At 36.7% G+C, this 23,078-nt stretch overlaps 1 protein-coding gene and 1 long non-coding RNA gene across 4 annotated transcripts in view; one reads left to right on the forward strand and one right to left on the reverse strand.

Annotated features, from left to right (window-relative positions):
- The window catches only part of LOC142152016 (uncharacterized), a 42,280-nt gene extending 28,006 nt beyond the window's left edge, over positions 1-14,274 (forward strand). Inside the window, exons 2-3 of the long non-coding RNA XR_012691286.1 lie at positions 3,508-3,613; positions 13,120-14,274. This is a non-coding gene — a long non-coding RNA (uncharacterized LOC142152016). The remainder of the gene's footprint in view (positions 1-3,507; positions 3,614-13,119) is intronic.
- The window catches only part of PAX5 (paired box 5), a 207,988-nt gene that overhangs the window by 147,892 nt on the left and 37,018 nt on the right, over positions 1-23,078 (reverse strand). For all 3 annotated transcript variants that reach the window (XM_075208201.1, XM_075208185.1, XM_075208192.1), the window contains exons 2-3: positions 13,134-13,299; positions 1,906-2,103 (exon numbers count right to left, since the gene is read on the reverse strand). In XM_075208201.1, the coding sequence (XP_075064302.1) occupies positions 1,906-2,103; positions 13,134-13,299 (364 nt within the window). The remainder of the gene's footprint in view (positions 1-1,905; positions 2,104-13,133; positions 13,300-23,078) is intronic.

Raw genomic sequence — 23,078 nt, forward strand, 5'->3', positions numbered from 1 at the left:
CGTTTACACTAATATAGGTGCATATGGCAGCACGGTGGCTAAGTGGTTAGCACTTCTGCCTTAAAGCACAAGGGCCTTGAGCTTGATTCCCGACCATGGCCTTATCTGTGAGGAGTTTGTATGTTCTCCCTGTGTTTGCATGGGTTTCCTCCGGGTGCTCCGGTTTCCTCCGACACTCCAAAAACATACTGGTAGGTTAACTGGCTGCTAACAAATTGACCCTAGTCTGTGTGTCTGTCTGACTGTGTGTGTATGTATGTATGTTAGGGACTTTAGACTGTAAGCCACAATGGGGCAGGGACTGATGTGAGTGAGTTCTCTGGACAGTGCTGCGGAATTAGTGGCGCTATATAAATGATGATGATGATGATGATATGGCATAAGCACAGCTAATCTACATGTTTTGCACTTTTGTAAATGACCTTTAAAGTGTGCTTATGGGCAAAGCTATTACTATAGTGATAAATGTCTATGTTCTTTTCAATGCTCAGCAGCTAATATCTAACGGTAACAGGGATGTATCTGTTGTAATATTCTTTTCATTTTTCCACTTTATCCAGCTTAGCCTATATAATAATAGGTCCAGTTACTAAAGTGTGAATTTTTCATGTGTTTATGTAGCTAAAGAATAGAGTAGCCCATTTCTAAAATTCCATCAGAAGGTTACATTCTCTGTATAATCGGTTCATAAAATTAGTTCTATATAACATTTATGGTTTAGTGTAAAATCATGCAGAAATTTGCAAAACATTATATAAATAGAGAATGTGTAGCTCTTTGATGTAGTGAAACTATGAAAATCAGCCTAGAAATTGGTTTCAGAGCCACTGGCGTGTAATAGAGGCAGTGATTTTCTGCATCAAATGAAGCAGAGTAATATGCAGTATCTGCAATATTTATATAAAAATCACGAGAAAAGAATTAATATTGACACTATTTTATATAATGTAGCCAATATGTACACTGCTTTATATTTTTATTTACTATTTTCCACTGTTATAATGTGCAACAAATGCTCTTCAGCAAGAACCCCCTCTGCAGCAACTGAAATGTAGATGGTCATTGCAAAGTAGCACTAGGGATTGGCTTTGGTTGGTAGCTGTGTATGGATCACGTTTTGGAGTTGACTAGCTGTCTAAGCTAAACACCTTGCATGAATAACAGTGATTATAGAATGCAGATAATTTGGTGCTGATCTCAGGAGTGGAGGTGGTGCGAATTTGTTATTTAGAACATACTGAACAGTGCATACATCGCCTGGGAGATAAATGGATCATAATAACTTATGGTACATTGAACAGTTTAAGATCCTTTAAGTATGTTATCCTATGACAATCACTTTGTACTTTGGGAGATATATAAAAAGTAGCACAACTGAAAATGGTGGAGATGATAATAGTATTCTTGCCAACTGTTTTATGTTTTCCACTGGGAGTTCGCGGAGGGAAGGAGGGGAGTATGGGAGGAGGGGGCGGGGCTTGGTAGATTGTGTCATATTTCACTAGGAAGTGGGAAGGTAAGGGAGGATGCCCTAATCTCCTGGGAGTCCAGAATTCAGGAGTCTCCCGGACATTCGGGAGAGTTGGCAAGTATGACTAGTACCAAATACTGAGATATTTGACTTATATAAAAATGACACAATTGATTGCTTTAGGCAGCACTACCTTTTTCCATTGCATCAGTTTTTTGTAAATGTACCCGATGATATTTTCTATTGTTATGATATAATGCACTATTTTTGCATCCCAATAGTCTCTAGACCCATTTTAGAAAGCATGCTCTGTTTGTGGACCATGTGTGTCCAAATAAATAATAGTTGTTTAAAACCTGTGTTTCTAGCAGTGCAAACAGGAGAACAGCTTACAAGAGGTTACAAAAGCCAAAATATGTGGGTCTGTATTTTACCTGTTTATGGAGCTGACGCTTGGCACTGTATCATTGTCACATACTCGCTCTGCTAATAGCCTGTCCCTGATCTCCCATGCAAACATAGTGGGGTTTTGCCTCTTGTAATCTGCAATTTTATCTACAACTTTGGGTGTTGCAACCTTTGGTTTTGATCCTCCGATTACTCCAGGTTTAATGCTGCCAGTTTCATAGTACCTGCAGAAAGGAAATTGACAGCACATTTTAGGTACAGAATGGTTTAAGATAAATAAAGGAAGTCAGAATAATAATTTTATAGTGTAAAACAAATGTCGGTTAATTTAAAATGCATTCACAACTCACAGTTTATATGATATAAGGCATGTAAGCAATGCCATTATGATAGAGCTACTGGCATTTTCTGAAATTGAATTGTGAAGTTTAGTATATAATTTCTTCACTGCATAAGAATAAATATGATCATTTGATAAAGCCATACGCTTGTGGAAATGCTCACGATTAATCAAAAGGGTCCTAGAAAACAAATCACATTTAAGATCATTTTATACAGGACTCCCTGACAGCCAATTGTAGTTGCTGGTAAAATGCACTTGCTTGGAAGGGTTCCCTTATGAAGTGTTTTGATAAAATCATCCAGCATAGAAATATCCCAATAAATTATATTGATTTATTTTACACTATCTTGACAGCAATATTTATTCCACTTTATGTTTATGCTTTAAAGAGCATTAATGTATCAGTATTGACATTAAACGGCGTGTTTTTGTTTCGCATATTTTTTTCGTTTAAGGCACATTTTATTCTCAGACATATAAAATTTATTATGAATTTATACTGTGACATTGAACATAAAAGCATTTTTAAATTCTTAAAATCCGTCCCTACTCATTATTTTCAGGGTTACACTTAGGGTTGTCCAATTCAGTCCTCAAGTACAGCATGAGTCTCTAACATTCATTAGATAACTGGCATTTAAATGTTCATTAATTGGAAATTAAACAATTAGCGACTATATAACTATAAGGAATGTTTAATATACTAAATATTGGCCATGAAAGGGCCCTTGGGAGTACATGTTATTTAGATTGTGATTCATTTATAACTTGCAAAACGTAAAACATTTCATAGGCTTTATAACCCTGCTCCTGGGTTAGAGGCATATTCTAAAATTGTCCTTTGTTATGTGACAAAATCATGTCACATTAGTGCAACTAATGAAAAGAACACCAAACTTTTCATCATAGTAACACTGAACCTTTTTTGGTGAGGATAAGTATTTAGTTTAAGATTTCTAATTCTTCATTTTATTCAGGAACCAATACAATTGTACATTGATTACTACTAATTTTAGTATTTTTTGACAGTTTAGTTATGTAAATGAACCCTATACACGCCCCACAGGCAAATGATAAATAAAAAAAAGGGCACCCATACAAAACGGTCTACAAATATTGTTAGCTTCACATATTACACTGATCAACTTACATCCAAGTGAACTATGGACAATTTCTGTAGAACACAATATTTTATCTAACCACATTTATGATTCATGTTCAGTTGTAAATGTGTATTATTCATATTTAATGTCCCACTTTTTCAGACTTGTTTTGATCTTTGCAGGATGCTTATCTACCACTCTGTCAGGCTTCCGATGGTTTACTGTACTCGGAATCCAGAAGGAGAAAAGAATTGGCAATAAGTAAAGCATTGACCCAAGGACTGATATGTAAGTGACATTTCCCATAAGTTGATTGTCTTGAACCAGACGTGCTTATTTGCATATTGTCCATAAGGATTACCTCCAAGTTCTGCCTAACCCTTCTCGCTGTTTTAGCGAGGCTGTGCCTATAGTACTTCACATGCTGACCAGCAAATCCTATGCTGTACTGAGCATCACTAACATAGCTGACAATAAATAGATCATCTCTATCATCACAAGCTTCTGCTATGTCCTATAAACCCAATGGGTAATGAATTGACTCACTTTGTAAATATGATTAACAAAAAAGTTATTTGCTTCCAAATCCAGCACTGGCTTCTCAGATAGCAACACCCATAGATTCTTGTGTATGCCCCAGCTAAGATCTGTTTTAGATCTATTACATTGTATTATATTTAGAACACTTGTATGCATGTCCATGTACAATGTGGGTGTCTGCTGGTTTTCAACATTTCGTCATTCAATTCAATTTTGTTTTATTAGCTGTGAATCTGATGGATTTACAGTGTCCGATTAGGATTATTTTAGGCCTTATTGTTGCTCTAGTAATGCCATCAGCCCTACTACTTCTTATTACCAAATGTATAACTGCCACAATAATATTTGCATGAGTTCCGCTCCATAGAGGACACAGATGCAGGCAGATACTAGCAGGCAGGTTCAATCTAGAATGGTAGACTTTATGTTGTGTCACACACATACACCCTCATCTTCTAGGCAGATATTGTATTGCTCTGGCCAATCAGAAGATGTCATCTCTTACAAGTATAGTGTTCCTGCAATTACCTTTTTGCCGTACTAGGTGTTGTTAGAGCATCTCTGGGCTTGATAGGTTCCAGGCCTATGGTTATAGCAGCGTATAAAACCTGATCATTGTGTGACAGTCATGACGTTAATTTAAAATATTTACATACAAGTGTAAAAGTATACATAGCCCATTGGACGGATAATACAAACTAGTCTTGGAATTTGTCAAGTGTACATGTAGTGGAAATAGTTCTAAATGGTATTTAAAAAAAAAAAAACTGAACAGGTGTAAATTTACAAAGAGCACGTATGAACTTTCTGAAGAAATGAAAACATACAAGGCTGTAATGTGGCAAGTTGATTATGAAATCAATTCGTTTTATAATTGCATTCATTTTTTTACTGACATCTCTGATTACAGTGCCATATTATTTTGTAAACTAAGACAGGGTTCCACTGTAATTAATATTTATCCAAATAATGAGGTATGAAATTCCAATTTATTGTTGACAGCTTAAATGAAACAAATCAACATGCTTAACTTCAGAATGCCAATATATTTAAATGTACCCATTATTGTCCAGTAGTCTTTTAGTCACGCTGAACCTGGGCAGGGAACTATTGTATGTAACATTGATTGTAAGGGGGTGTTTGTCTAAAGTAGGTTATGAGTGAATAAACAGATTGTAGATTTTTATGTCACCATATCCCATCAACCAAGTGCTATATTTGTGTATTTACCCCACAAACTATCCTTAGATCTGCAAAACCTGTATGTTGTTCTTGCTCCCAAAGTTATAATATCATCCACAACTAGAGTGGCTGCTATATCTCATATCAGAGATTCTCATGAACCTAAAATCTATAAAACTTTCATATACAACCTATAACCTTACTAATCATTGTATTCCTCAGTCACTATGGTAACCTATACCTATTGAAGAATTTTACACTAAGACTATACTGATCTAAGGGCAAGAGAATGGGCTTGCTAGCATTCAGTTCAGTCAGACTAGCAGCTTCAAAACAAAGCTGCAAGACAGAAAAGTAAAGGAGAAAAACTATTGTGTAATAATGCTCTAATTTGTTATTGTAAATAAAAAAGGGGGTGTCAGGAAACCAGATTAGTTGCTGTGGTATCACACCATTCTCAGTCACTGCAAACACTGGAAACCCCCACAAGTGCTAATTTTAATTTCTACGTCAAATACAGTAAGCGTGTGTTTAGAGCTGAATCTCTCAATAAAGCTACTGAATTGAGAAACTCATTTAAAATATATGTTCAAAAGTTTAGCATTCATTTAAATAGAATATTTTTATTTCACCATAATTGTTGTTTGACATAATTGTAGGGGAACAAAGTGGGAACAGTAATATGTAACTTCAGTATATGCTACAAGATTGTACAAGCCAGGAGAGGCTTATGGGAACACACACACATAGCAATTCAACAGATAATACTATATAGATACAATATTTTACTGGTGATTTAACATAAAGTAAGCCTTATCTAGTATATAATCCCATAGCAATATATATCTAGATACAGTGATGTCTCTATTTTTCCATAATGACAAAATAAACAGTACAACATCCCTTGTTTTGTATATTGGATGCAATTCTTACTATTATTATTCCCTGAGCTTAATAAGTTCATATTTATTGGAGTGGAGTATATAAAATACAACAACGCTATTGTAATAGATCTGGTATTAGAGGGAGTTGCCGGAGTGGAAAGAACATGCCACGGTCAGTAGAGGCAGAACAAGAACATAGTTAAAGCTGCATTAAGCTCATTCTACCCACAAGTCCCCTTACCAGAGCCGCAGGAGAAACATCTCACTGCCCTGGCTGAAAGCAAATGGAGGTATGACTATGTGTACTAATGGAAAGGAACAAGCATGGAGCTCACAGATTCTAAGTGGTCTTCTCGCTCACATCCACCTCTACAACTATTTTAAAAAGGTGAATGATTATCTTCTTATTGTGCTACACTACAGAAATAGAGGAGCCTCAGGAAAACAACTGCGTTAGCATGCTATGCCTCCACTGAGAGGAAGCAGCAGATAACTGGGAAAGCTGCTTTAAACAAGTTGACGGAAGTACACAGCTATTGAAGCAAAGACATAGTCCAGAACAAGCCTGTTTGCTACACAGGTAACAATTGCAGAAGCAGCATGATGAGATTATGTATTAGATCAATTGGATCTAGTTTAATATATATAGACTTTTGTGTTCTTAAAAATATTGGCAAAATATCAGGATGTCATTAAGGCCACCACAAATTGGTACAAGAAATCCCATAGGACACTGTTAATAAAGTGTAAGAATGTTGCAGTAATGTTTCAGAGGCCAAATGGCATCCTTTGGGCATTATTTATTTATTAATACATAGCCCTTAGAACTAAACATTTCTGTGAACATTTTTTGTTTGGCTTTTATTTTGAAGGACACGTATTGAGAGGCCTGGGTGAGACCCTAATGGGCAGCCCTCTCCCCAAGTTTTCAGAGGCTCCCTCTTTCTGAGAGGATTTGAATATCTAGTTCCCTGTGGGAAGCTTCAGCTAAACTAGGGGAGAAAGGGGCCTACCCAAGCCTTGTGACAGAAGTAGGCCTGAAGACCTTTACCAGCTAAGGGGCCATTTGTCTCTGGGAGTTGGGGATATTAAGGAGCCCACCTAGCTTTGGCAAAGGGAGGCCTGAAGAACCATATCCCCCTAAGGGGCCTTCTGGCTCTAGGTGATGGGGAGAAATGAGGCGCTTTCCTTTTAGGGAAGGGTCCAAAGTCCCAAGCCCCAGTATAGGCTTTTGCACTGCACTGGGTGATTTGGAGCACGCACCTCGGGCTTCAATAAAAAACTAGCATCAATCATTGCTTTAGTAAAAACTATATGTGTGTCACGGAATTCGTGGGTGATCTTAGGATCCCCTGGACCTGCCTGATTTGGCACAACTCAACCCAAGGGCACGGAGTCTAACGGAACAGGTGGTCTTTGCAGCTGCAGTTCCGCAAGTCGATGTCCCTTGAGAGAATACCAGACAGACCTGTTTGGGAGAGAAGTAACAGAGAGAATAGCAGGTGGCGGAGTCACTGGAACAGCGTGGAAGTCCAATAAGTAGTCTTCGGATAGGAGATACTGACCTGTAGCTGCACACTAAGAGGTAACTTCAGAGTGGATAATAGCGGAGTCAATGGCAGAGCGTGGAAGTCCAATATGTAGTCTGCGGACCGGAGATACTGAACTGTAGCTGCACACTAGGAGGTAATTCAGAGTAGATAATAGCGGAGTCACTGGAACAGCGTGGAAGTCCAATATGTAGTCTGTGGACAAGAGATACTGAACTGTAGCTGCACACTAGGAGGTATTTCAGAGTGGATAATAGCAGAGTCACTGGAACAGCGTGGAAGTCCAGTAAGTAGTCTGCGGATTCCAGGAGCAGAGAGAGAGTGAGCCAGGTCCTAACACTTGCAAAGAAGTGAGCACAAAGAACAGGCACCTGACAGCTAGGTCAGGTCCTTTAAATATCCCTCCAGTGCATTTTGACCAATGGGGAATGAGTAGGAGGTCTTAAATGAAAGAACGGGTCTGCGCATGCGCAAATCCAAAACAAGATGGCGCCTGCCATCAGAAGACGGAGTTACGAGTGCCAGGGATTCTGTCCGCCGGGAGCAGGTAAGACTGCTGGTACCCGCTTTTGCGTGTGACAATGTGTAATGTCCTCAGTTATTATTGACAACAGTAGATGAATCCTGGTTGAAGTAGAAGTAGTTTTAAATAAGATTTGAGGGGTTTTGAGTGGTATGAAAGGGATAACCTTTATACTTAAGGCATGTCTCATATGTTCCTTATATATCCAGTCTTCTCCCAGAATGTCTTGATTTAATGTGAATACTTAATATATGCATCCAAATTTTGGGGAGTTTTAATAACTCAAGTGAGCTTATATTTTATTTGTTCAAACAAATATCTGCAAAAATGATGCAGGGACATTTCAAGTAGGGTCAACAACCCATTTGTGGAATTCAGCAGCATGTTCTGCCACTGTAAGACTTCCTTGGCAGAGAGTTGTCAAAATGGCTTCAGCTGTGGTGCAATGAAGGCTTACATTGGCAGCAATTACTTTCTGGGTAGGAGCAAAATCTGCTCTGGCAGACTCCACGATTGAAGATTGATTATTCTGTAACACATCTGGTACCAGAGAAGATTCCAGTTGCCAGACTGGAGGAAATCAGGAACAAACCATGATCAGTGCCAGTGCAGACATAAGTCAGTCATGGATAATCAAGCAAAGACATAGTCAAGGACAAGTCAGTTCAGTACACAAGCAACATTAGTAGCAAGATCACAGTTACATAGCACAATAATCAGACACGGAAAAAGGGAGCTGCTGTATTTTAGTGACCCAGACAAGCAAGGTGACAGACCAACAACACAGAATCCAGGGTACAAGTTCCACACTTTTACATAGTAATCATTTGAGTAATCCTATCATAAAGGGGATTGTATCCCAAAATCTACCTAAATAGAACTGAAACATAACAAGCTACGATGGGGCAACAAATCATGTATAAAATACATTTAAATGTTGGTAGTTATGTACATTAATTGATATATAAATATAATTCTGTACAAAAATAAATATAAATTAATGGCAAAAAATGTCATTTAATGCAAGAATTGTAATTACAATTATGTTTAATCCACCAATGTACAAAAATAATCTTTCAATGACAGTGACTGCTCTTGTTTAAGATTTCTACACTGCTGAGAGTGCAAGCTCAAATAAACAAAACAGACCTAAACAGCAGCTAAGAAAGTTTATATTTATACTTATTTTCAGGGGGGTAAGGGGAAGATTGTTGCTGCCATGGGTATTTTTGATTTTAAGTGTGAATTTTATGTGTTTTTTAATATAGTTTTCAATGTATTTTGTTTTATAGGGACACACAATCAAACATACTTGTTGCATTGAAGCACTACATTTAACTGTTACATTATCACTATTTCATAGATGATGTCACCAGTATTTCCTGTATTCTCTGTGGGACGACATTTGGACACACTGGGATAGCAACCTCTGTGAGATAGATTCCCCCATGTGTCTAAGTAGCAATCCGGTGTCCAGAAGGATCACAATTTACATGTAAGCTGGAGGCCTTTTTCACTCGCAGAAGGTCTAAGCTGCCATCAATGATGTAGAACGATGCAGTAGGTGACACAGTTGGTACATCATTGGCCTCCTAAGTATGAGAAAAGTTATGGCGCAGAAGCATCATCATTAGTGAGAGGGTTTATAAATAAATAGAGCGTTAGGTGCATTGAATGTCTCAGAAGAGTTTTATTTTACCATTTTCCCTGTTTACATCTTATGCTTTATAATCAGTGTAAAGCAATTCAGGGATCATAGCATTTTCTCTGCACTCTTGGCCTAAAAAGCTTACTATGGATTTATGAGCATGAAATCAATGATCGAAGTGGAAATTTAGAAGTGCCAATTGTAAGTGAATGGCATTGGATTGTTTTACAATGAAGGTAGTAGAATAAGTGGCGGTATGGCATACTACCGTATACCAGCCAGCGACCACTGTATGAAAACAAAAGCTGGGAAAGCTAAGCGACACTAATTCCAAACCTTACTTCCTTATTCCAAATGAAACAAAACAGCTATGGGCTTAGGTTCTACTAATTCTATATATATGTTGTAAATGCATGAGGAATATGCATTCTATGGAAACACGCATAGATGGTTATAGTTTTCCATTGAAATCTGAGCACACATGAGTCCTATGTATGTAGCACTTAAAATGACAAAATAAATGACACAAAGGTCAATGTACAATATATGTGCAATATAGTCTTCATCCTCGATACAGGCTAAATAAAGAACATGCACTATGTAAACAAATATTAACAAAGGTAATAATTACTGATTACAAGGATGAAAAGAGCAGACTTAAAGATGGATCGTTTGTCTAAATAGTTTGTGACAACAAGGTAGCACCACGATTCAAATGCTTCTTTGTTATTATTAAGAAAAGTTATTCATATTCATCATCTCAAAAAATTTTATTTTTATGCAGGGGTGACTTTTAAATATGAAAGTTGCTTTTGATCAATAATTACCTGACTCTCAATGGTTTTCAGCATTGTGAACTGGTACACGATTGTCAAATTTACAAATATCTGACATGTAAATGTGTTATTATGTTAAATGGCATTACATGAGTAATGTTTCTTAAATAATTTTTTTATTATTATTTGTCATATATAGAAACTATATTATACAATCCAATGTACTTTATGTATTTTCTAAGTAAACTTTACAGCAAGACATAGTTAGTCTTAAGGCTGCAGTGAGGGGTGTTAAAGGGAAATTATGACTTGTAAACATTTAAAACAATTTAGCAGTTATAGCAGCTCCTTAGAATAAGATATATCATTAAGGGTAAACTTCAACATTCTGTTTTAAAGCTGTATTGATGTTTCAGATACATAAGCAAAGAAAATGAAGCATTTATATAGCAAGGATTAATGCCTGTTTTTTTTTTATTATTATTTTACATCCTATTATGCAAACACTGATTATATACATATTAATATTACATTTATTTTTGTTGGGTTTTTTGTTTTGTTTGTGGGCTTTTTGTTTTTGATTTGAAGGGGTCAGATTACCTGTATGTGATGTTCTAGGAAACACCAAATGCATACATTGAAAAAACTACATTTACTAGAATCCATTGGCCCCAGTACTAAAGCAGTAATTTAGTGAGACTCCTTCAGGGCTGGATCTGTCAACTATAATGACGAAAACAACTGCAAACCAACCGGGAATTAAGCTAGACAGCCCTTTAAAACCTGCTTAAACCAAAATTGGGCAAAATATGTGAACAATGTTGGGAACGATTTGGTTTCCTATCATTTTGCACCATATTACATATAGACCAGAAACCGTATAAAATAGCCTTATTAAAAGAAGTGGCCAATGTGCTATATCTTAAATACAGTTTATTAATCATAATGGCAAGAACTGACACCCTTACAAAAAGTGAATTGATAGGCTGGATATTAGTTTGACCCACAGAATGGCTGCCTCTACTGTGTTGTTATACATGATATCATATTCAATAATAAAAAAAAAATGCCAAGTCATCACAACTATGTCAATTTGCACATGTTATGTTGACACAATTGTATTTCCTTTATAGGTATATTTCCTATATTTCAGAATAGCTGTTAAGTTATATAATTAACGAGTAGGATGTGTCCCAGGTTCATGTAAAAAATCCAGCTGTTGGCACATATGGTTTATAGATTTTTCTTGATAGTTCTACATATAGCTCAGATGAAATATTTCACATAGTCACCAAACTATTTTAAATAGTTTCCCTGTATACTCTGCTGTCTGGCAGGTGAATCTACACACATCCCATGCAGTACAATTTGGGTGGACTATGAAATCCTTAATTTTGTGTTCACTAAACATGGCTATAATGTAACTTTTTTGTATGTTACATACCCATCATTAGTAAATATTAACTTATAAAGCTCAGAGATTAAGAATAGATCATAAAAAATTAAATTCCTGTGCAAAATAAAGACAACTATAGTGTGTAGTCAACCAATTGAGGAATACAAAACTCATGGGACAATTGGTAGCTATGCTAAAAGAATCTCAATAATTATCCTACAAAACCTCAAAGAGTGCAGCGCTTATAACCAAAAGTAACAATTTTACATTTTTAAGTTTTAAAATTTTTAAAAAAACGTGCACAATATGCACATATATACACAATTTTCATATAGCATGTTCAACACCACGTGAATCTAAAACACAATTTATTTAGCCATATAGCATAACAAAACATATCTTATCACTATAAAATATATATTAAAAAATATAAATAAAAGTTCAAATACATGCCACAACACAACTATCATCCTATCATATTTCTACTAAGATGGACAGAAAAATTAAAAATGAAAAAGTAATTGAGATTCCATTATTATTTCTTGAATTCATTATAGTTATTATTTCTTTTGGTTTACCTTTGATTTTTCAAGTAGAAAATTAAAATTAAAAATTGAAAAATAATATAATAGATTTTTATATTATAATATGTTTTTTTTTTAAATATGTTTATTTATAACAACAACAGTGAGTACAGAAAAAAGAAAGGTATGACACAATAACACAGTACATAACAGAAAATACATTACAAGATTGGGGGGCAAATGGGACAATAAAGATAGCATTCTCGAAAATACAAGAAACAAAGAGATCAACTGTTTTTGGATTTTTATTATATTGGTGACATTTGAGTAGAAAGGAAATGATGGGAGCAAAAAGGATAAATAGAGGAAAAAAGAGGGAGGGGGAATCTAGGCCTCGGCCCCTCATGCCCAATGAGGACTTAGAGAAAGGAGGTAGGGAGATGAAATGAGGGGTGGGGAGTTGCGTCATCCCACGCAGTTCCTGTGTGGGAAAGAGAGCTGAGAGGAGAAGAAAGGAAAATATGAGAGAAAGAAAAAGTCATGGTTACTGAGGTCCGGGTAAAGACGAGTGATAAAACGTGCACCATGGATCCCAGACCTTGTGGAAATTAGCAATCCACATGATATATTCCGTAAAAGTTATATACCAAGTATGGGATGCTACAGCTCTGAGACTTGGGTAGCTGCATTTTAATAAACCATTCTTATATTGAGGATTATTTTCTATGTATTGTCATTTTTTTTAATGTGTTGGCTATTCTCTTTCATCAGATTCACTATGTTACCTGCCGAGAATCTTGCTGACACATCCATGGCTGACCCGCAGTTGCCTTGAGATGTCACACGGCCGTACGCCTTGATGAGCCAGCTCCACAATTCTTTGCCGTACTACATCAGGAAGTGGTCGACCATTTACAAACACACCACCCAGCTGGTTTACTCCTCCGTGTCCTGCAATACATGGGGGGAAAAAAGAAAAAGGAAAAGTTTACTAGATATTAAAACACAATGGTATTTTACATGACTGTGGGGAGAGGTTATTTGAGTGTGAGAATTTGTGCATTTCAGAAAAATGCTTTTGTTATTGCAATTTTCAAAAACACTAGCAAGTCCAAAGAATAAAAACACCATCCTGCTATTTTAACAATATGCATAAATGAAATTTTAATGCCATTTCAAAGAGAAATTTTTTATCATGTGACAAAAATCACATAAGTTTTAATCAGGCTATGTTTTATAACCAGGCAGCTCTCTAAGGGGTATATTTACTAAACTGCGGGTTTTAAAAAGTGGAGATGTTGCCTATAGCAACCAATCATATTCTAGCTATCATTTATTTAGTGCATTCTACAAAATGAAAGCTAGAATCTGATTGGTAAATCTAGCCCTAAGAGTGCAATATTTGGTGGACAGCAATTGTTAAAAATGTATTCATAAAGCATATATTTCCTTCATCTCACTTGTTAAATTAGAGGTTTATCTTTTTTTTTTGTATTTTCCATATTTCCATGTATTATTTCATAGCTGTATTTTAATGGGAGCTAACATATTATTTTATAAACCTCACAAAAGTGCGAAGGCAAAATTGTCGGCTATGTACAAGAAATGACAATTTTAAAATAACTTGGTTCTATATGTAGCCTTTTGGCTTTAGAAACCTATAACAATTTCCTGTATGAATAATTCTGCATTAACTTGAAATGACAATGACCCACAATGCTTTATTGAGACAAAGAAGATATGAAAAAATGTGTTTCACGGATCACAAACATGCCACCAGTAAGCAATCATATGCTGAAATAAAAATTCTTTAATGCTGAAGTAATTGAGTGTAAATACAGTTTTGGTTCTGTTCATATTTGTTAAAGGAGTTATTTCATTTGCCAATGTAAAGCTTGATTCCTTTATTAGGCATCAATCAGGCTGTGAGAGATTTGAATTTGTGGGTCTTGCCACCTTATGGTGAATGTGGCCTGTGAGTCGCTTGTCGTGGCTTTTCCTAATGTTCTCTTAAGACATAATTTCCCCCACTACCGCACAATTTGAAATCCCCCGTAATCTGTGGGCTGTCAAACACCGCAGTCAGGCTTTATGCTAGGAGGGGGAAGACGCTCCTAAAGTGTTCTACATGCCTGAAATGTATTAACCATTGGTAGATGTTTAGGTTAGTTAATTAAAAGCCTGTTGTTTATAAGTTCAAAACAAAAGTGTTTGTTATGTCTCCTCCTCTACCCCACTTCATTCTCCTCAGCTATTTATATATCACCACTAGTTCTGAAGCGCTGTACAGAGAACTCACACACATCAGTCCCTACTAGTATGGTTGTTTTTTGTTTTTTTTTAAATAAGTTTTTATTGGGTTTTCAAAAACACAAACAGGTTGTAAATGCAAATCAAACACAATGGCATGGTAGGTTGTTGACAATGGAATACCTACATCATGGCACCAGGCCATAATGTACTCAAAGACCTTAAAATAGAAAAAAGAAGCACCAACCCATACATGTAACTGCTAAGTACCTTCTAACAGAAAACACACAGACAAAGACAAAGACAAAGAGAAAAAAGGGGAAAAGGTAACCATTAGGGAAGGGGGGGGATCCAGCAAAATTCCTCACTCAAGCTACTAGTATGTTTTTGGAGTGTGGGAAACTGGAGCACCCGGAGGAAACCCACGCAAACACGGGGAGAACATACAAACTCCACACAGATAAGGCCATGGTTGGGAATTGAACTCATGACCCCAGTGCTGTGAGGCAGAAGTGCTAACTTCAATAACAAATGTAACAAGTAAAAAAAAAAGTGTGCGTAGTGTTAAAGAGACATCTTGAGACTTTCAATAGTACATGCTTATGCAGTATAATAATATGTTTAAATCCTGTAAGAGAAAATATTGATTTTATCTTTAGGATAGTAGGTTATTGTATCTTTAGTTAGGAAATGAAAGCTTGTTTATTGATAATGCAGTGCAATTCTGAGAATAAATGGAGAACCAGATTTAGCTGAGAAAAAGAAAGATAAATGTATGAGAGACTGATTCATATCCACCATTGGAATTGTAAGTTAAATAGAGTAAAAACAGAAAGAGAAGTTCCCTTTCCATTAATAGTATAATGGAGGACTTACAGGTAAAGAGAAAGCAGGCATTTGTTAAGTGTGTGACAGGAAGGTCAAATACATCTCAAGTCAGTTGTTTAAGCATGACTAATTACTGGAGACATTTATTCGATGAGTTGAACATCCTACAGGGATCTATTAACCAAGATGAAGAATGGTTGCAGAAATGTACATACATGTCTCTAATGTACATGCTACAATTATTAAGCAATGACATGTATATGAATTATGATAATATTTCATACGCTTTTCATAAAATACATTGTCAGTTTGTGCTTCCCTATTAGCTATTGGGCACTAATTGTGTTTGTTAAGTTGTAACATTTCAGAGCTACCTCTGCATTTGCATTTTATGGTGAAATATTACACTTTATGGCACAGATAGGCAACCTGTGGCTTCCCAACTGTTGTGAAACTAAGGTATGCTGAAGCTTGTAGAGCAACAACAGCTGCAACTCTACAGGTTGCCTAAGCAATAGTTTTGTAAGTTTTGTAAGTTCACAAGAGTTTCTCAGACCATGAAATGAGGGAAGGTCGTAGAATATATAGGGTTGTATTTACAGTAAATGTAAAGGTAAGCATACATAACCGCACTCGAGTCTTGATGGACACACTGTACACTTAACAGCACAAATATGCAGCAACCCATGGTAACCAATCAGAAATTGGTTCTGATCACTTTATACAAATTAGACTTTACAGGTAACTCTCTTATTGTTTGCATTGGGTCTTGAACATTTGCACTTTAGCTCTTTATTAGTAAATAACACCCGCTCTTAGTAACATTGTACGCACATATATTTCATATTACACCATGCAATTGAATGTCCTATGATGTCACTCCAGTAATGTGCTAATATTGGTATATGTGCTTTGTCATACTCCCATTCTAACATGAGAAGGCACTGAATTACGTGTCACAGGAGAATAGCTGTAAGCTCATTTATTAGGTAGGGGTTATGGCTAGCATGCCCCCAGGGACATGGTCCCCATAGGCAACCCGAGGGGGGGTTTCCTAGTGGCTGGAACCCCCCCCCCCTTCCTCTTCCCAGCCTGGGGTACTGTATGCTTGAGGTGGCTGGACCCTGCTCCAGGATCAGTCACTTTGCAGCTTGTGTGCAGATCATTTCACAGCCATCCCTCCCCAAAAAATATTGAAACCATCAAGAACAGGTAGGAGAGAGCAGGACAGTCTGTTATCTGTTCTGACACACTCAATCAGGACTTTGTCCTGATTGTAGGGACAGTTGGGAGGTATGTCCCGCTTCACACAGCTCTGCTCGAAAAGGGAGAGCTGTGTGCCCCTAACAGTAGTGCACGCAGCATTGCCAGTACATATGACGGGGATAGAAAGAGTTGGAGAGCAGCCAAGCACCGTCTAAAATTATAGCCACGCCCGAAACATGCTGGCCATGCCCACTGGTGGTGTGGCATGGAAACCCCTCTCTACAAATCCTGCGTTTGCCCCTGGTCCCACAACTTTTATTAAAAATCTGTTTTTCATGTTTATTTAAAGACAGATGATACTACATTTATCCTTAATTTTGGAAACTAGTTTATTTTTTATAATGTCATTTTATAAATAAAGCTAATATTTGACATTATAATATATCTCAATAATATGTATTACTGAATAGTATACATGAACTAACTAGTCATTATACTTAATTAAATATGTCCATCATGCGCTTTCACTCCTTTGCAGCAAGTTGCTTTGTTAAGAGGTAGGTGCTTCTCTAACTAAGCCAGCAGTGACTGACAGCTTGGCAGACTTGCTTTGCAGAAATAAACTATGTATATTTACTATACAGATCTAGCGAGACCTAGCAGAGAATGTTTTTATGTGTGACAGTTGGTCTGTGGTAGATGACCAGATATCCAGTTACATTCATGAACCACTGTAATTAGAGATGTATAAATACAGATTTTAGAGAGCTCTTATTCCAGAGAGTAGGCCAGCAGGATTATTCAGCCTGTGGTAGGTGTTGCCCCAGCGGTACTTTTGACAAATTCAAGGGGTTATTTAGCCTATTAATGTGACTCAAAAAGAGCAGTTATCAGCAGTATTAAAACAACATATTTATATGCAAAATATCATGGGTGCGTTATATTAACCATTTACAGGCTTAACTAACATGCTTCTACTTTTTGTTGAATACACATTTCACTATGCAAATATTTTCAACAACAGTGGTTGGCGCTGGTTGGTGCTAAACACATGGATGATTTTAGGATTTCATATATTTCTATTCAGTTATTCAAGTTATGAGGGAAATTGAAGGCCACATAGACCATAATTATTATAAAGTGATACTTACAGTGTATTTACAGTGTAATACATAAGGATTGTAAGGATATAAATTTGAGCCCATCCTTGCAGATCTGTGTTCACTGTTCACTCCCAACACCCAATCAGGTTAGGGAAAAAAATCAAAAATAGGAGATTTCCTTTTCAACTTAATGTTAGTAAATCAGCTTAATACTTCAGCTTTGTACGGCTTTCATATTAATGATGTCAGTGCCTTTAGCAGAACAAGTCAATGACTTGGGTAAAGTCACTGCCAGCTCATTTGCAGTGTAATCAACGCAAGAGAAAAGTTCTAGAAGGAGTTTGGTCCCAGTTATCCACTGTGCATCTCATTTGTAATGAATAAAGTTTCTGTATCTGGAAACATAGTTATTTTCAAGCTTGAATTTACATAAGCTTTGCCGACAAAGAGGATGCATTATATGTGGCGGGCATGATAAATGTTGGTGAAAGTACGCATTCTAGCTATTGGCTATGATACCATCTTAATATAATAACTTGGCTAAAAAAAGCTAAGTTTTAGGAGACATAAGTGTAAAAAGAAAACATAAAAGTGATCAATGTGTCATTTAATAAAGTCTATATTGTACAAAATTACTCAGGTATGAAGCCAAATTATGAAAGGCATAATTCTTATTCTAATGGAAAGTATGTTGGCAAGCATCAAATTTTGGTTTTCAATTCATCCATGTTAGTGTAGGAATAATGTGGCGCTAACTGTATTACCGTTAATACGGTCATTTTAACCTGGATCTTTGCTCGCGGCCTTGAGGGCTGCAAGCAAAAATCATCGTTAATATTACTGCACTAACAGTAATACTGTGCACTTTTACCGTAGTAGCGGTAATAGTGCGCAGGCCATGTTATTCCTCGAATAACGCGGCCGAATTGAATTGGCCCCATAATTTGTATATGTATAGGTATATGTATGTAGGTAGGTATATTTGTGTATTGATAAAATGCAGGCTGCTTTCATTATTCATTAATGGTGCGTACCATATAGAGAGGACTTACATATAAATACATCTATGGGATCTTTGAAAAACAACAGGAAAGCAAATGAAAGTTTGATGTAATATTGTTAAGTGTTTTAAGGAGACCTTAAAACAAGCGTTAATATTTTCTTATTGCGTCGTATATCAGGTTGAGCTCATGTTAAACACTTGTTTCAGAAGTGCTTTCACTTTCAGCTATTGTTATCTGTGCTCTCCCTCCCCTTGGCCACTGGTATTTTAAGAACCAAAGTTACTTTCTGTTGTAAACAGGCTCTGATATAGACCAGCAGTTCTTAAACATGGCCTCTGTCACATCAGCAGTGTATGTTTAGTCAAGCTCCCTTTTTTATATTTTAGACACCATATTGTGTCATGTTGGGGTCCCTTGCTTTATCCATGCTGCTGACATTTTGACAATATCCACTACAAGCTTTGGCATGTGTCATATTATAAATATACAACAATGAGAAATAAAAAATAAATCAGTTCTCCTTTTGTTTGGAAGAATACACACATTGAACCTCATTTAGAGTCGGACGCAAAGTCTGTTTTATGCTCAAGTGCCCAAGATGCAGGCGGAATTGGTGCTTTCTGCACATGCATGATTTTGTTTTTTTGTTGGATGCACATAAAACGAACTTTGCGTCCGACTCTAAGTGAGGTCCATTATCTATATGTGTATGTATGTGTCCGAACCTTTATTAAAAGAGAAAAAAAATTACATATGAGGGCCATGTTTGTAGTGTTAGGCTGAAGCTATACATACTACTAAATATAAAGACCCCTCCCTAGAGAGTTAGAGATATATTTTCTTATCATGCTATAATCTAAACACATAACAATCCCCAATATCAATGTAACCCCCTTTTTCCTATACCCCATGTGACCAGCGTCAAAAACTGTAGGGGGTACGACTGCTACTCATCCGAGGGGTGAAGGGGGCATACACACCCATCCAAGTGAGGATCCCCCACCCTGTGGTCCCCTACTCTGCTCTCAAAACAGCATAGGGGAGGCCTTTTCTGAGCACATTAAAAATGCACTGCCCACACATGCTCAGAAGAGGCCTCAATTCTTCTGCATTCAGAGAAGTGTGGTGGAACCCAGGATGCTAGTGTGGCATCACCGGGCTCCTACTCAAATTTCTCTATGGTGTCCGACAAAACACTGATCTGCCCCTCCATGTGACAAAATTGCTATTGGGGCCCAGTGGTGCATTCCCGGGAAACTGTAATAGCCAATCAGAATATTTATGCACGTAAAATCTAATGTCACTTAGAGAATAGAACAATTTGCTTGATATTTGTGTAAACATGTACAATTGTATACAGTTATTTGTGCAAACATACCACTCATATGTAAATGTGTTTCTCTTTTAATAAAAGCTCGGACACACACATACACATATAAATTAATGTGTGCATTCATTAAGTCAACTGATCTTTTCACAAACTTTAGGCGGGTAAATGTATTAACCTTCGATTTTTGCAAGTCGCTGCTATTCGGCGAGTTTGCAGTGAAAATTTAAAGCGGCAATGGCTTTAAGAGAAAGCAATGCCTTTAAAGCCATTGCCGATTTAAATTTTCACTGCAAATTCGAATAACGGCAACTTGCAAAAATCGGAGGTTAATACATTTACCCCCAGGAATACATACTACATAGTAAAAGGGATATCACAATGTGTGAAACAAAATGATATCAACTGTTTGACTTAGAATAATAATATATTTCTCAGTGTTTCATTTGCACAAAGAACAATAAATTCCATGTGTCCCCCAGTTGTCTGCAAAATGTAATTGTGGGAAGTTTATACATTTCTTTTCTTACAAAAAGTATTTTTTAATAAAAACATTCTACAATGAAAAAACAAACAAAGTATGTGTCTGGGAAAGGACAACTATTGAACATAAAAAATTTATTTCATAGGTACATATTTTTTTTATACTTTGCCTTGAATCTTGTGCTCAGGTCCTTTCAGATATTTACGTCCTTTTTAAAATATGGAGGTATGCTTAATAATTATATTTAGAATTCATGTATGTATATGCGTATTTTATAAATATACCATTATATTTAAGATGTAATTATTCACAAATACAAGTATATCTCATTAAAGGTGATTTCTATAAAAAGTTGTGCTCAACAAGGATTGATTTAGTTCAAGTCGGTCCCTGAACTAGGTTCCATTCCAAGGACCCTGCCACAGCCGATACTGCTATCTTCCCTCTACTATAAGGCTATTCACCAAATCACTACTCTCCTTGTCCTGTTTCTTCCTGAGATGATTTAGTGTTCTCTATCTGTATAATTCACTATCTCTCTAAGTCTATATTTCCCTCCATGTGTAATAATGTTGACACAGGCTGCCATATGTCCCATTCAGGCCACTACATTCTCTTGGCACCCAGTCTACTTTTCATATTTAAAACATGTCTTCTGGTTTGTGACTAATGCAGGAAGTGAATCAGATTAATAATCCAGGTGCCACAAGTGGGTGCAGAAGTCAGTACCACAAGAGTGTTTACGGTGCCTGTAGCAGGACAGTGATCTCACCACCATGACATCCTTATTCAGCCAACAATCGTCCTCATGCTACTTTTGCAGACCGAGCCTTAGATCCAGTTCAGGAGAGGACTGGTGTAACTGAAGCTGCACCCAACATCTTCACATGTCATGAATTGTTATCTGAGGATTGGACTGTATCTAGCTGTGCTTCAAGACCCACAAAGCCCTAAGCATGTGATACTGTAGTAGTAGTAGTAGTAGTAGTAGTGGCCCAAAACATATAGCTATGCAAGATAATAATCCAATGGATTAAAATCAATTGGATCAATATTAGTAATGTCTGTAAATGCAGTCAGAAGATGACCGCTATAGGCCTGTGTGTGCTGCCATCTTGTGCCCATGTGTCTGGAAGCAGTCTGACTGGTTTACTTGAGCATCACATGGTCGGTTCTTGTCCATAATGATCATCTACGTGTGTGACCCAGTTATAAAATGAACCTGTTACTCTAAGAAACAGTATCTGCCTTTGTGTAGTTAGCATAATATGTAAATATAAAAAAATATTAATAAAAAATAATTAAAAAATAGACATATTTGAAGCCTTTATAATTTTCCCTCAAGTTAAGTACTCACTATGCGTACCTAAATGTATGTTAGAAAGAGCTAAAACTAGATAGATTTTTGTTACATACCTGGTGATTCCCTAACACATGAAGTCCATCATAAAAGCAAAGTGCATTCTTATTTTATTAGTCAGCACTGTCCAAATTAATAAAAAGGATATTTAAAAATCCTACCTGCCAAGCATTAAAAAATAAATTGTAAAATCCTTTTGGACACCCTAGCAATAAAAAAAATGAATCTAAGCTTAAATGCTTCTAGACCAGAGACTTTTCGCTCTTCCCTGATCAATAGTGTTTCCGCATCATGTGAAAAGGAAGGCGGGAGATCAACTGTAATGAAAGGACATTTATCTAAGTCCTGATAGAGAATTTCAAGTGTAAATGTGCAAAGATTTGACATATCACACCTATTTCTGAGCTAATGTACCTGATCTTATAGGAAAGTGCATGATGTGCAGGACAAGATATTCTGCTGGGCTGGCAAATTTTCCCATGGTCTAATGGGAAGAGCTGGATGGATTGGGGGCATTCCATCATGAGTACAAGCTAGGAGTATAAACGTGCCTACTCATGCACATGCAAAAGATTTTGTTTTGTGGGACAAGATTATTTAAAAACAGAGCAAGTGATAAAGTAAGCATATTTAAGATGGTTTTACTTACTTTGCTGGGGGCCACAAAGCATGTCTCTCCCACAAAAGGACTTACAGGTGCACTTTATATATGTCAAAAATATATTCAAACACACAAAAGTGCCACATGTATATATCACAGTCCCTATGTTTCTACAACGCCCTTTTCCAGTTTGACCCAACATCCCACAAAACGTGGTGAAGTTCACTGACCCACTAGCTACTCTTTCTTATACTGGTTCCTGCCTAAATTGATCATAGTCATCCTCTCTTTGTGCACAGCACATAACTTGCACAAGTGAACACCTCACCATTAAGCACACCCTACATTTGGCCTCTCCCATTAATCAAAGAAACATTACCTATTTCTTATGATATACTGCTCATTTGACCCTCATTCACATTTTATTTAGGACTAATGGTGTAAGGACTAATTATCATCAGGATACGTTCTGCTTGCTTCCACCGCCGAGGTGATGTTACATACTGATCATTATATGTGGCTGAAGAATTGTGCAGCACCAGCTCAAATCAGAAATACCTTCATATT

The sequence above is a fragment of the Mixophyes fleayi genome, chromosome 1 (genome assembly GCF_038048845.1).
Source record: "Mixophyes fleayi isolate aMixFle1 chromosome 1, aMixFle1.hap1, whole genome shotgun sequence".
In the NCBI taxonomy this organism is placed as follows: domain Eukaryota; kingdom Metazoa; phylum Chordata; class Amphibia; order Anura; family Limnodynastidae; genus Mixophyes; species Mixophyes fleayi.